Source organism: Anolis carolinensis, unplaced genomic scaffold (genome assembly GCF_035594765.1).
Source record: "Anolis carolinensis isolate JA03-04 unplaced genomic scaffold, rAnoCar3.1.pri scaffold_33, whole genome shotgun sequence".
Lineage (NCBI taxonomy): Eukaryota > Metazoa > Chordata > Lepidosauria > Squamata > Dactyloidae > Anolis > Anolis carolinensis.
Genome location: NW_026943842.1, coordinates 54,164 through 67,657, shown reverse-complemented (window position 1 = coordinate 67,657; position 13,494 = coordinate 54,164). Strand labels below are relative to the sequence as shown.

Sequence of the window (13,494 nt, the reverse complement as noted above, 5' to 3'; positions counted from 1 at the left end):
TTGAAGTTCAATCTTGAGGTCCTGATAGCGGCTGAGTTTTTCCTGTTGTTTTCCGTCAATGCGACTGTCACCTGGGATGGTAACATCAATGATCCAGATCTTTTTCTTTTCCACAACTGTGATGTCTGGTGTGTTGTGTTCCAGAACTTTGTCAGTCTGGATTCGGAAGTCCCACAGTATCTTTGTGTGCTCATTTTCCAAGACTTTTGCTGGTTTGTGATCCCACCAGTTATTTGCTGCTGGGAGGTGGTACTTGAGGCATAAGTTCCAATGAATCATTTGGGCCACATGGTTGTGCCTCTGTTTGTAGTCTGTCTGTGCGATTTTCTTACAGCAGCTGAGGATATGATCAGTGGTTTCATTGGTTTCTTTTGGGTCATCAGCTGATTTTTCGATCTTGGCCTGAATGGCCTTTGTCCTGATGTCTTGCTCCTGGGCTGCAAGGATCAGGCCTCTGTCTCCTTCTTCAGGGTCCCATTCGTGAGCCAGAGCCAGGTCTTCTCCTTTTCAGCTTTTCCTTCAATTTTGTCAAGGAACTTTCCATGCAATGTTTTGTTGTGCCAGCTGTCAGCTCTAGTTTGTAGTGCGGTTTTCTTGTACTGATTCTTTGTCTGCTGTGTTTTGAGGAGTTTCTGATTTTTGACTTCAATCAAAGCAGGTTCTTCATTTTGCTTTACATATTCTGCCAGGGCATGTTCTTCTTCTTTGACGGCTTGTTTGACTTGTAAGAGTCCTCTGCCCCCTGATCTTCTAGGCAGATATAGCCGGTCAACATCACTGCGAGGGTGCAGTGAATGATGAATGGTCATGAGTTTTCTTGTTTTTCTGTCCAAATTGTCCAGTTCCACCTGTGTCCAGTTTATGATGCCATCAGTATATTATTATTATTATTATTATTATTATTATTATTATTATTATTATTTAGCGCTTTGACTTGTGGCTTATGACTACTATGATATTACCGAGATCCTGTTTCTTTCTCTAGTATCCAAGTCCCAAAATAGTCACTAGAGACAGGAGATCTCCATTGTAGTGAGTTTATTGAGCAGATAAACACACAGAGAACTTTATACAAATGGGAGCGCCACACTATACGTCAGTCCAGCTTCTGTTTCTATAGAAATTCTTAACTTTCATTTCCCTAGAAATTTTTCCTTTTCTGTGCGCATGTGCCATAAAGCCATTATGTCATCTTTTATTGCTGTGAGCATGCCTATCGAGACCTATTATGTCAATGCTAGCTAATTAGCCTCCTAGTTTATTCCCATTGTCTAGGAGAAGATTTATGGACTTTCTGTGTCAACCAGTTTTCCCTCCCTACTACATCACCCTGTCTTTAGCTTTAAAGTCTTAGCAAAACAACTCATCAAATCTGTTGTTTTGAAGTCCCATTCTAGGTCAAGCTGCCCCTTCTTAACTAAAACTAACTTTCAAGTGAGGCGCAGAGCAGTGATCAATATCAATTTGCATTATTGTTAAGCTATTAGGTATAAGTAGGAACCCACGGTGACGTAACGGGTTAAATCGCTGAGCTGTTGAACTTGCTGATTGAAAGCGGTTTGAATCTGGGGAGCAGGGTGAGCTCCCGCTATTAAGCTCAGCTGCTGCCAATCTAGCAGTTTGTAAATATGCAAATGTGAGTAGATCAATAGGTACCACTTCTGCGGGAAGGTAATGGCACTCCATACAGCCATGCCAGCCACATGACCTTAGAGGTGTCTATGGACAACGCCTGCTCTTTGGTTTAGAAATTGAGATGAGCACCAACCCCCAGAGTCGGACAAAACTAGACTTAATGTCAGGGGAAACCTTTACCTTATTTACCTTATGTCCGTAGACACCTCCAAGGTCATGTGGCCGGCATGACTGCATGGAACGCCGTTACCTTCCCGCCGGAGCGGTACCTATTGATTTACTCATATTTGCATGTTTTCGAACTGCTAGGTTGGCAGAAGCTGGAGCTAACAGTGGGTGCTCACGCCGCTCCCCAGATTTGAACCTGGGACCTTTCAGTCTGCAAGTTCAGCAGCTCAGCGCTTTAACACATTGAGCCACCAGAGGCTCCAATTATTATTATTAGTATTATATATTATATTATATATTAGTAAATATTAGTAAATATTGTCACACAAATATCACAGATCTCAATTATTCCAACCTATGTCTTTTCATTAGAGCTATGGCTGTTGACGTTGTCAGACTTCATTTATTCTACAGTATAAATGCACCTGAATTCTTAGTTTAGGGATACAGTTTGACATCATTTATAACTACCATGGCCCAATGGTATGGAGTCCGGGGAGTTGTCCATAGTTTTATACACTTGCTTTTCGGCCAACTAAGTGATGGCGATCCTCTGAACTGTAACTCGCAGGATCCTATTGTGGTTAAAGTGGCCCCAAAGTGGATCAGTTCTACACTGTAGATTAAGTCCTTAAAGGCGGAACACCTTCTCTCCATCCAACTCAACCTTTCTAATGCCTTGTTTCTTCCAGACGAGGAGGAGATCACCTTCCCCCCGACGTACCGCTACGAGAGGGGCTCCCGCGACACCTACGTCTGGCACAAGCAGAAGCCCACCGGGGTAAAGGGCTCTGGGGGAGGCTTTTGGGGAAGGGGCTCATGGTTTGGGGAGGGGGGCATTGGTGTCAGGACCCAGGCTGCAGAGCACCAATAACCATGCACAGAGACCAGAATCTATCTAATATCTTTATTAAAGGAATATATAAAGTCAATAAAAACAAGTGAAGAATATAGTTCAGAAGTAGACCTTTCAGGAAAGGTCAAATATAGTCCAGGAAAACAATGTCCAATATGAGATATTAGAGTCCAAAATTATAATCCAATAACCAAAACACACACTTTGCCGAGCAAAGTGTGGGGAAATGACAGGGTCCTTTAGTCCAATGGAGCTTGGCAACAAGGCTGGAGAGCAAACTAGATTCTTGGCAAACAAGGCTCGATTCGAGGCAACAAGAAACAAGAAACAAGAACAGGGTCCGTGGCGAAATCCGTGGCGAGGTCCGGGGAACAAGGCAGGGCTGGAACAAGAACAAGGTCCTGGAAACAAGGATCAGGAGTAGCGTAGTCCACACACGATCTCACTCCCGAAGCTGACGAATTGACTCCGCAAGGATCTCCTTGCGGTCAAACAGCTATATAGGATCTTGTTTTCCCGCCAAGGAACTCTTTCCCTGGGGAACAAGAAGTGAAACCCATACTGTGTCCAGATGCATGACTCCTTAAGATTTCCCAAGGGAAACAGGCTTAATCAGCTAATTGTCTGGCAGCGATTCTGGCGCTTCGGCGATTCGCCTCCCTAGCACCTCTATCTCGATTATAATTATCCCGGCGAGAGAACGGGGGAGATTTCTGCCCAAGGCTTGTTTGGCTGGCTTCTGGAGAGCAAACATCCTGCAGGTGCAAGGGCTCCAATTCTGGCTGAAACGGTGGGAAACCAAAGTTTTCCTCTTCATCTGCCACAATAGTACTAGGAACGGGACTACATGGCCCATGAGTCATCACAATTGATCACCAACAGAGAGTCCTGGCCTTCTTGGTGGTGGCTCCTAAACAACAGGCATTGCCTAGTGTGATTTGGCTGTGGCATGCATCAACTGGAAGGTGACCATCGCATCACACTGGAGAGTTGAAAAAAACAACACAACACTATGAAACAAAATTTGAAAATAATTCTGTTCCTGGTTTTAAAGGGTTATTCCTGTTTAATTGTGCGGTCCTAACTTTGAAAGTACTCCAGAAATTGTTTTTATGGCTGCCACAAATGAGGTTGAATTGCTTGAGATGCTATGAGATACTCACTGGAAAACTAGAGCAAAATGTGCTGCAGGAGGTCCTGCAAAAACAAAGTTTCCTTTGCAGTTTAATAAATTTCCCCCATGTTTTAAATGATAGAACCAATTCGGAAAGGGCATTTATAACCCAGAAACAAAATATCTTGTTATATAGTGTAATTAAACGTTTTTAAGGGTCTTGCATCATCTATATCAGCTACAAAGCTGTTTTTGGAGCAGAAGTTTCCCGTGGAGCCCCAAGAAATGTTTATATATTATATTATATATAATATATAATGTATATATTATATATAATTTATGTAAGTATATATCAGGCATGGGTGAACTTTTTGACCAACGTAAATTTAACAGTATTTCAATGGAAGATCCCAGTGTCTTCCAAACCCCTTTTGCCATACAGGAAAAGCACAATCAAAGCACCTCCAACAGGTAGCCATGGGGAGCTGGAGCTGACATAGGAAGCTCACCTGCTCTCCCCGGATTTGAACTGCCGACCTTTCAGTCAGTCATCCTGCCGGCTCAAGGGTTTAACCCATTGCACCACCAGATGCATAATAATAATAATAATAATAATAATAATAGACGAATAGTGTTCGACTTGTGATTTTGTGATACGAAATCCAGCATATCTATCTTGTTTGCTGTGTCATAATAAAATAATAATAGACGAAAACACAATCGACTCTGGCACAAGCCAGTCAAGGTGGTCCCAGTGGTGATTGGCACATGGTGCAGTGCCTAAAGACCTTGGCCTGCACTTAAAAACAATCAGCACTAAAAAAATTACTATTTGTCAGCTGCAGAAGGCACCCTTCTTGGATTTGCACACATTATTCACCGATATATCACACAGTCCTAGACACTTGGGAAGTGTCCAATGTGTGATTCAATACAATATCCAGCAGAGTGATCTTGTTTGCTGTGTACTAAACCTATTGTGTATCAAATAATAATAATAATAATAATTCTCACAAAATTTCACATTTGATGTACATGGATGACCTGAAGCTATATGGGAAAACGGAAACTGAAATCCAGTCTCTGACCAACACTGTCCGAATTTTTAGCACTGATATCAACATGGAGTTTGGTTTGGACAAATGTTCGACAGTGGCATTGAAGAAGGGAAAAATCATTGAAAGTGAGGGCATAAATATGCCCAATGGCCAAACAATAAAGTGTCACCAGCCAGAGGCCTATAAATATCTGGGCATATTACAGCTGGACAACATCAAGCATGAACATGTGAAGACTGTGGTCAGCAAAGAATACACACAAAGGGTCAGAAAAATTCTCAAAAGCAAGCTCAATGGAGGCAACACCATCAAGGCCATAAACACCTGGGCCATACCTGTCATAAGATATACTGCTGGCATTATAAATTGGACACAGGTGGAACTGGACAATTTGGACAGAAAAACAAGAAAACTCATGACCATTCATCATTCACTGCACCCTTGCAGTGATGTCGACCGGCTATATCTGCCTAGAAGATCAGGGGGCAGAGGACTCTTGCAAGTCAAACAAGCAGTCAAAGAAGAAGAACATGCCCTGGCAGAATATGTCAAGCAAAGTGGAGAACCTGCTTTGATTGAAGTCAAAAATCAGAAACTCCTCAAAACACAGCAGACAAAAAACCAGTACAAGAAAACCGCACTACAAACTAGAGCTGACAGCTGGCACAACAAAACACTGCATGGAAAGTTCCTTGACAAAATTGAAGGAAAAGCTGATAAGGAGAAGACCTGGCTCTGGCTCACGAATGGGACCCTGAAGAAGGAGACAGAAGGCCTGATCCTTGCAGCCCAGGAGCAAGACATCAGGACAAAGGCAATTCAGGCCAAGGTCGAAAAATCAGCTGATGACCCAAAATGCAGACTGTGCAAGGAAACCGACGAAACCATTGACCATATCCTCAGCTGCTGTAAGAAAATCGCACAGACAGACTACAAACAGAGGCACAACTATGTGGCCCAAATGATTCATTGGAACTTATGCCTCAAGTACCACCTCCCACCAGCAAAGAACTGGTGGGATCACAAACCTGCAAAAGTATTGGAAAATGAGCACGCAAAGATACTGTGGGACTTCCGAATCCAGACTGACAAAGTTCTGGAACACAACACACCAGACATCACAGTTGTGGAAAAGAACAAGGTTTGGATCATTGATGTTGCCATCCCAGGTGACAGTCGCATAGATGAAAAACAACAGGAAAAACTCAGCCGCTATCAGGACCTCAAGATTGAACTTCAAAGACTCTGGCAGAAACCAGTACAGGTGGTCCCGGTGGTGATGGGCACACTGGGTGCTGTGCCAAAAGATCTCAGCCGGCATTTGGAAACAATAGACATTGACAAAATCACCATCTGCCAACTGCAAAAGGCCACCCTACTGGGATCTGCACACATCATCAGAAAATACATCACACAGTCCTAGACACTTGGGAAGTGTTCGACTTGTGGTTTTGCGAAACGAAATCCAGCATATCTATCTTGTTTGCTGTGCCATACAACGTCGTCGTGTTGATAATAATAATAATAATAATAATAATAATAATAGACTCATCTTGTTGTGTTTCTAATAATAATAATAATAATAATAATAATAATGATAATAATAGCAGAAACCCCAATGTCCATCCAGTTCAGCTCCCTCAAAGCATCCTCAACAGATGGCCATCCAACCTTTGTAATACTACTACCACTAATAAAGTAGTAGTAGTAGTAGTAATAATAATAATAATAATAATAATAATAATAATAATAATAATAATAATAATAATATCGGAAGCCTCAGGGGCCATCCAGTTGAACCCCCTCCTGCTATGCAGGAAAAGCACAATCAAAGCAGCCCTGACAGATGGCCACCCAGCCTCTGTTTAAAACCCTCCAGGCAAGGCGTCTCCACCACACTCTTAGTCCTTTGCAAGGTTTCTCCCTGAGTTCTGGGTTCTGGAAGGCTGCTGGAAGTAAAGGACCAAGAAGTAGTATTCTGGGGCTGTAATCTTTCCTTGCTTTCCTAATCTTCTCCCAGGTGAGGACCAACGTCCCTTCGTGGTGTGACCGGATCCTCTGGAAGTCGTACCCGGAGACGCACATCAATAGCAACTCCTACGGTGAGTTTTGGGACCAGATTGAAATTACAAAAATATATGATAGCAGCTACCCAAGCAACAGTTGCCTTAGGATGGAAAGATTAAAAATGGCTCGAATATTGATCAGGATAGATTCTTCAAGAGTACATAACTAAAAAGGGAACAAAATATATGAAGAGTCACCCAAAGAAGAACTGGGAGTTGAAGTGGAAAAAGCTTATTGCAATAGCGAAAGGGAAGGGAAAATAGAAGGAACTGAACCAAAAAAAATCTTTATGATCGAACACATAATATAAACCAATGAGTAGAGTCATAACTGGGGGGAAATGGACAGGTGTAAGCAGGGCCGTAGCCAGAAAAAAATTTCGGGACGGGTTTTGAAAATTTGGGGGGGGGGGTTTGAACCCCTAGCACACACCTCTCCCCGCTACAAACCTGTCAATATCTGCTTGAAATAGTGCCTGGAGGGACTCTTAATGTTTTGTGTCTCATAGACTTAGCATGGGGATTTGGTTAACCAGTTAAAATTCATGAGTAAACCAGGTTTTTTTTATAACCTGAAAAATTTCGGGGGGGGGGGGGGGGGTTGAACCCCTAAAACCGCCCCCTCGCTACAGGCCTGTGTGTAAGGAATAAATGTATAACTATAAAGGATAAAATGTAATCAACAATGTACAGTATTACAAGAGGTAAAAAGTAATAATATATCGTTGTGTATATGCAGTTGTGACAATGTTACAAATTCCAAATATTTTTTAAAAAGGGAATCTAGAGGGTCGCCCACTTCCCACCGCAGGATTATTAATCCACCTGTTGTCTAGCAAATGTTAGAGGATTCAGAGGATGAGGGGTTTCAAAATGAAGCGCCTGAGAGTGTTCGGGGAGATTTGCAGACAGGTCAGACTGACTCATCTGATGCTTTGAATTGTTTAGATCAGGGGTCCCCAAACTTTTTAAGCAAAGGGCCGGTCCACAATCCTTCAGACTGTTGAGGGGCTGGATTATCATTTGAAAAAAAATACAAACAAATTCCTATGCACACTGCACATGTCTTATTTGTAGTGCAAAAACAACAACAACGAAATAATACAATATTTAAAAATGAAAACAATTTAAACCAACATAAACCTATTAGGATTTCAATGGAAAGTGTGGGCCTGCTACTGGCCAATGAGATAGTCAGGTTAATTAGGATTGTTGTTGTTGTTGTTGTTGTTGTTGTTGTTGTTGTGTGCCTTCAAGTCATGTCAGACTTTGGCCAAGCCTAAGTCAAAAATTATTTATTTATTTACTGCATTTATTTACTACATTTATATCCCACCCTTCTCACCCCGAAGGGGACTCAGAGCAGCTGTATGTACATACAATCTATATATATAAAAGAGTGATGGCATCAGGGCAGCGGACAAAACAACAAAACTACAGGCCCCCCAACCTCGAAATTTGACAACACAACCCATCATCCATGCCTCTAGGTTGATACAACAAAAAGTAAAGAAAAATAAAGTCCTAATGAGAGAGAGAGAGGAATAATTGCTTTTATCCAATTGCTGCCAGTTAGAAGGCTAAGCTCCTCCAACTTGGTCTCCTAGCAACCCAATAAAAAATAATAAAAAACACTAAAAATTAATACAATAAAATACTACAATATCAGAAAATAACTAAAAATAATACAAGAAAATAATAAAATATAATAAATAAAAATATAACTTACAATAAAATTAATAAAAAAAATGCAAATAACGTCAAATAAAAATTACATAACAATTTTTAACCAATACCACCACCACTTTGCCACAGCAACGCGTGGCCGGGCACAGCTAGTATATTATATTATTAGCATAACACAATATTAGCATTATACATTACTATATTGAACTATACCACTATACTATTATATAATATGTAATATATAATTAATATTATTATACGGCATTACTATTAGTATTATATTGTATAACATAAGATTATTATCAATATTATATGTATATACAATATATTATATTATTAAAATTGATATAAAATATTATATTATAAAACTGAGGGCGGGGGCCAGGTAAATGACCTTGGAGGGCCGCATCTGGCCCCCGGGCCTTAGTTTGGGGACCTCTGGTTTAGATCATTCCCAAGCAACCGGTGAAACCGAAAGTCTTTAGAGAAAAGGCCTTGGGAAGACGAGGAGGTTTCAAGAGAGTGTAGATTAGATTTGAGGACACAGGGTGTGAAAAGAAGGCAAACTGGGTCTTTCCAGAGAATCTGAGATAAAGCTCTGAAAGCCAGGTGCCTTAGACATGATTTCATGGGAACCTGGACAGGCTTATATTAAGTGCTTTGGCTTCAAGCATCTCGGAGGAGACAACGTTGCTAACCAGGAATCAGTCTCCTGTTCATGTTTCCTAATTCCCGGTTCTTGAATTGTCAGGATTCTTGTTTCATGTTCCTGTCTTTGCCTATGTACCTCAGAAGAATTTAATTGGGAGAGATTCCTGTGTTCGCATTCATGGAAATTACCCTGGATTATTTCTGTTTTTGGATTTCTTGGTTCTGAGATTTTTCCCTGGCATTTTTGAATCACTGTTATTGAACACTGGCTTATTTCGTATATTGCATGTTATATCCTGACTGTCTCTTTTGGATTTGACTTTCTTTCCTTTTTATACCGTATATACTCGAATATAAGCCGACCCGAATATAAGCCGAGGCATCTAATTTTACCACAAAAAATTGGGAAATCATTGACTCCAGTATAAGCCGAGGGTGGTAAATTTCAGAAATAAAAATAGATACCAATAAAATTACATTAATTGAGGCATCAGTAGGTTAAATGTTTTTGAATATTTACATCAACCTCATCTTTAAGATAAGACTGTCCAACTCTGATCAAATCATTATTCTCATCTTCTTCAATGTCAATGTGCTTATGTATCCTTTTAATAATAATAGAGTGAAATAATACATGTAATAATAATGACAATAATAAATACAGGAAAATAATACATGTAATAATTAATAGAGTAGAATAATAAATGCAATAACAACAACAACAACAACAATAATAATAAGAAGAAGATCAGAGTGAAATAATAAATGTATTATTAATAATAATAAAAATAAGAGTAAAATAAATGTAATAGTAGCAACAATAATAGAGTACAATAATAATGTAATAATAATAGAGTAAAATAATAAATGTAATAATCTATATATATAAAAGAGTGATGGCATCACGGCGACCCACAAAACAACAAAACTACAGGTCCCCCAACCTCGAAATTTGACAACACAACCCATCATCCACGCCTCTAGGTTGATACAACAAAAAGAAAAGAAAAATAAAGTCCTAATTAGAGAGAGAGAGGAATAATTGCTTTTATCCAATTGCTGCCAGTTAGAAGGCTAAGCTCCTCCAACTTGGTCTCCTAGCAACCCAATAAAAAATAATAAAGAAAACTTAAAAAAAATACAATAAAATACTATAATAACAGAAAATAACTAAAAATAATACAAGAAAATAATAAAATATAATAAATAAAAATATAACTTACAATACAATTAATAAAAAAATGCAAATAACGTCAAATAAAAATTACACAACAATTTTTAACCAATACCACCACCACTTTGCCACAGCAACGCGTGGCTGGGCACAGCTAGTACCAATAATAATAGAGAAAAATAATAAATGTACCATATATTCTGGAGTATAAGCTGACCCAAATATAAGCCAACCAGGACCCTCACCCGAGTATAAGACGAGGGGAGCTTTTTCAGTCTTAAAAAAAGGGCTAAAAAACTAGGCTTTTACTTGAGTATATACAGTATTCTTTTCCCAATAAACATTTTATTATTGGACTACTGGCTTCTGGTGCGAATGGCGGTTGTCTCAGTGCTAGGGTGCAACACCACCACAGGATTGGAAGAAATCCCTTCAGGGCCATTTAGCCCAACCTCTGGTAGCGCTGGAAATGTATCCTATAGAATATCCCATAGTTTTGATAGTTGTATGGGGCTCCCAAAGGTCATCTAGTCCCATCCTTGACAGTGCACTAATTTGCCACAGAATTAGAAGGGGTTCCCAAGGCTCTGACAATGTAGTAGTCTATTACATAGGATTGTAGGGTTGCAAGGGGACCCCAAAGGCCATCTAGTCTAACCCCCCTGCCAGCGCTTTTAATCCACACTCTACCCTTCCTTAACATGTGGGATAAATTAAATGATGAACTCTTCCTTTTGTTCCCCAGGTTGCACAGATGATATCGTCAGCAGCGACCACTCGCCGGTCTTTGCTGCCTTCGAAGTCGGGGTGACATCCCAGTTTGTTTCCAAGAAAGGTACATTTTTGAGTAGTAGCAGTAATAATAATAATATTAATAATATGTTTATTTCTTATACACCTTTCCTCAGCGCAATAGTAAGTTTATATCCTGGACTCTACACAGATATATATTCTTTCCTTTCCTTACTTGGTTTATCCATACCTCACAACCTCTGAGGATGCCTGCCATAGATGTGGGTGAAACATCAGGAGAGAATACTTCTGGGACATGGCCACACAGCCCGAAAGACATACAACAACCCTGTGATCCCGGCCATGAAAGCCTTCAACAACACATTAAGTTTATATCGTCAATAATAAATCAATATACAGTAGAGTCTCACTTATCCAACATAAACGGGCCGGCAGAATGTTGGATAAGCGAATATGTTGGATAATAAGGAGAGATTAAGAAAAAGCCTATTAAACATCAAAATAGGTTATGATTTTACAAATGAAGTACCAAAACATGATGTTATACAACAAATTTGACAGAAAAAGTAGTTCAATACACAGTAATGTTATGTTATAATTACTGTATTTACAAATTTAGCACCAAAATATCATGATATATTGAAAACATTGACTACAAAAATGCGTTGGATAATCCAGAACATTGGATAAGTGAGACTCTACTGTAATTGTAAATCAATATACTGTACAAAATAACAACAACAATATCTTTGATTATAACTATTTTTTACTTTGAGAAGCAAGTTGCTAGTCCTCAATGCACCAATTATAAACTGTGAGCTTGACCGTTCCTTAGCCAAACTGTGTGGCCAAGAAAGTGTGGCCTTTGCTTTTCTGATGGTTCAACCTATGCAAACTTGGTTTCATGCACACACACAAAAATGTTGTTTATAAAATGAGCATTTGGCTATATGTATAAGGTGCATAGGAAACATACATTACTTTCATGTTTCGACTTAGGTGCCATCTTTGAGTTACCTTCAGGAGAGATAAGGCGGGATATAAATTAATATAATTATAATGATTTCAAGGGATCCAAGTCTACACTGCAGTATTAAAATGCAGTTTGACCCCACCTTTATCTGCTTTCCAGTGCTGTGGAGTCCTGGGATTTGTAGTTTAACCAGACTCCAGCACCCTTGGATAGAAGAGGCTCAAGACCTTGCAAAACTACAACTCACATTCATTCTACAGCAGACCTGGGCAAACTTGGGCCCTCTGGGTGTTTTGGACTACAACTCCCACAATTCCTAACAGCCGGTAAACTTCGACTCCCACCATTCCATAGCATTGAGCCACAGCGGTCACAAAGTGGCGTCAAACCACATTAAGCCTCCCGTGTAGATGCCAGACCTCTTTCTTCTTGGCTCTAGGTCTCTCCAAGTCCTCGGACCAGGCCTACATCGAGTTCGAGAGCGTGGAGGCCATCGTCAAGACAGCCAGCCGGACCAAGTTCTTTATTGAGTTCTACTCCACTTGCCTGGAAGGTCAGCCGTTAATGATGTCAACTATTTGTTTTTCAATACTTCTGTGTTTATTTCTAGTTTCAGTGCAGTATCCCACCACAGTCTTGGAAGGGAGGGATCTCCAAGGTTCATTTAGCTCAACCCCTGACCATGCATAGGATTGTGGAATTGGAAGGTGTAATGAAGTACGAATTTTTGGTTTACAGATGTTATGTTTAATTGTGTGTTTGTGTTTTAAAAGGGTAAGTATTACAGTTACTGCATCTCAGCACTCAGAGGCTGGTTGCCATGGAGAAGTAGGCGGAGCCAACTGCCGTTTAGTTGAAGAAGTGCAGAGTTTAAAAAAGAGGGTCAGTCTGTGCTCTGAGGAGGCACAGGGAAGATTGATCCTAGGTTGATGGGATCAAGGAGACTCTAGATTGAAAATAGTGGATAACATGTAGAAAGAGCAATTCTATATGTTTTGAATTACTGATAATAATATGTACTCAATGTTAGAATTAACCGGTTGACTGACTAATGTAGATATGCATGTACATTTCAAAAGGATTGTTATTTGACTTTATCTGCTATAATTTGCTGTTTTGTTATGTAACATATCATTAATAAATTGTTTACCCACCCAAAAAAAAAGGAGACTCAATTGTTCATTTTGAGTCAGTTTAAAATATGTTTGGTGACTTATTTAATATAGTCTGTGTCCTGGTAAGGCACAGAGAATCTGTGATAGCATATCACAGGGGTGACTGTAGTTTAAAAGTAGAAGAGAAAGAAGTTTTAACTACTTTAAGTAAAAGAAGTAACACTTTAGAGAGTTTGACTCATCTC

The 13,494-nt window shown here is 39.8% G+C and overlaps 1 protein-coding gene across 2 annotated transcripts in view; it reads left to right on the top strand.

Annotated features, from left to right (window-relative positions):
* The window catches only part of inppl1 (inositol polyphosphate phosphatase like 1), a 110,487-nt gene that overhangs the window by 70,024 nt on the left and 26,969 nt on the right, over nucleotides 1-13,494 (top strand). For both annotated transcript variants that reach the window (XM_062966824.1, XM_062966825.1), the window contains exons 17-20: nucleotides 2,496-2,584; nucleotides 6,852-6,933; nucleotides 11,154-11,243; nucleotides 12,574-12,687. In XM_062966824.1, the coding sequence (XP_062822894.1) occupies nucleotides 2,496-2,584; nucleotides 6,852-6,933; nucleotides 11,154-11,243; nucleotides 12,574-12,687 (375 nt within the window). The remainder of the gene's footprint in view (nucleotides 1-2,495; nucleotides 2,585-6,851; nucleotides 6,934-11,153; nucleotides 11,244-12,573; nucleotides 12,688-13,494) is intronic.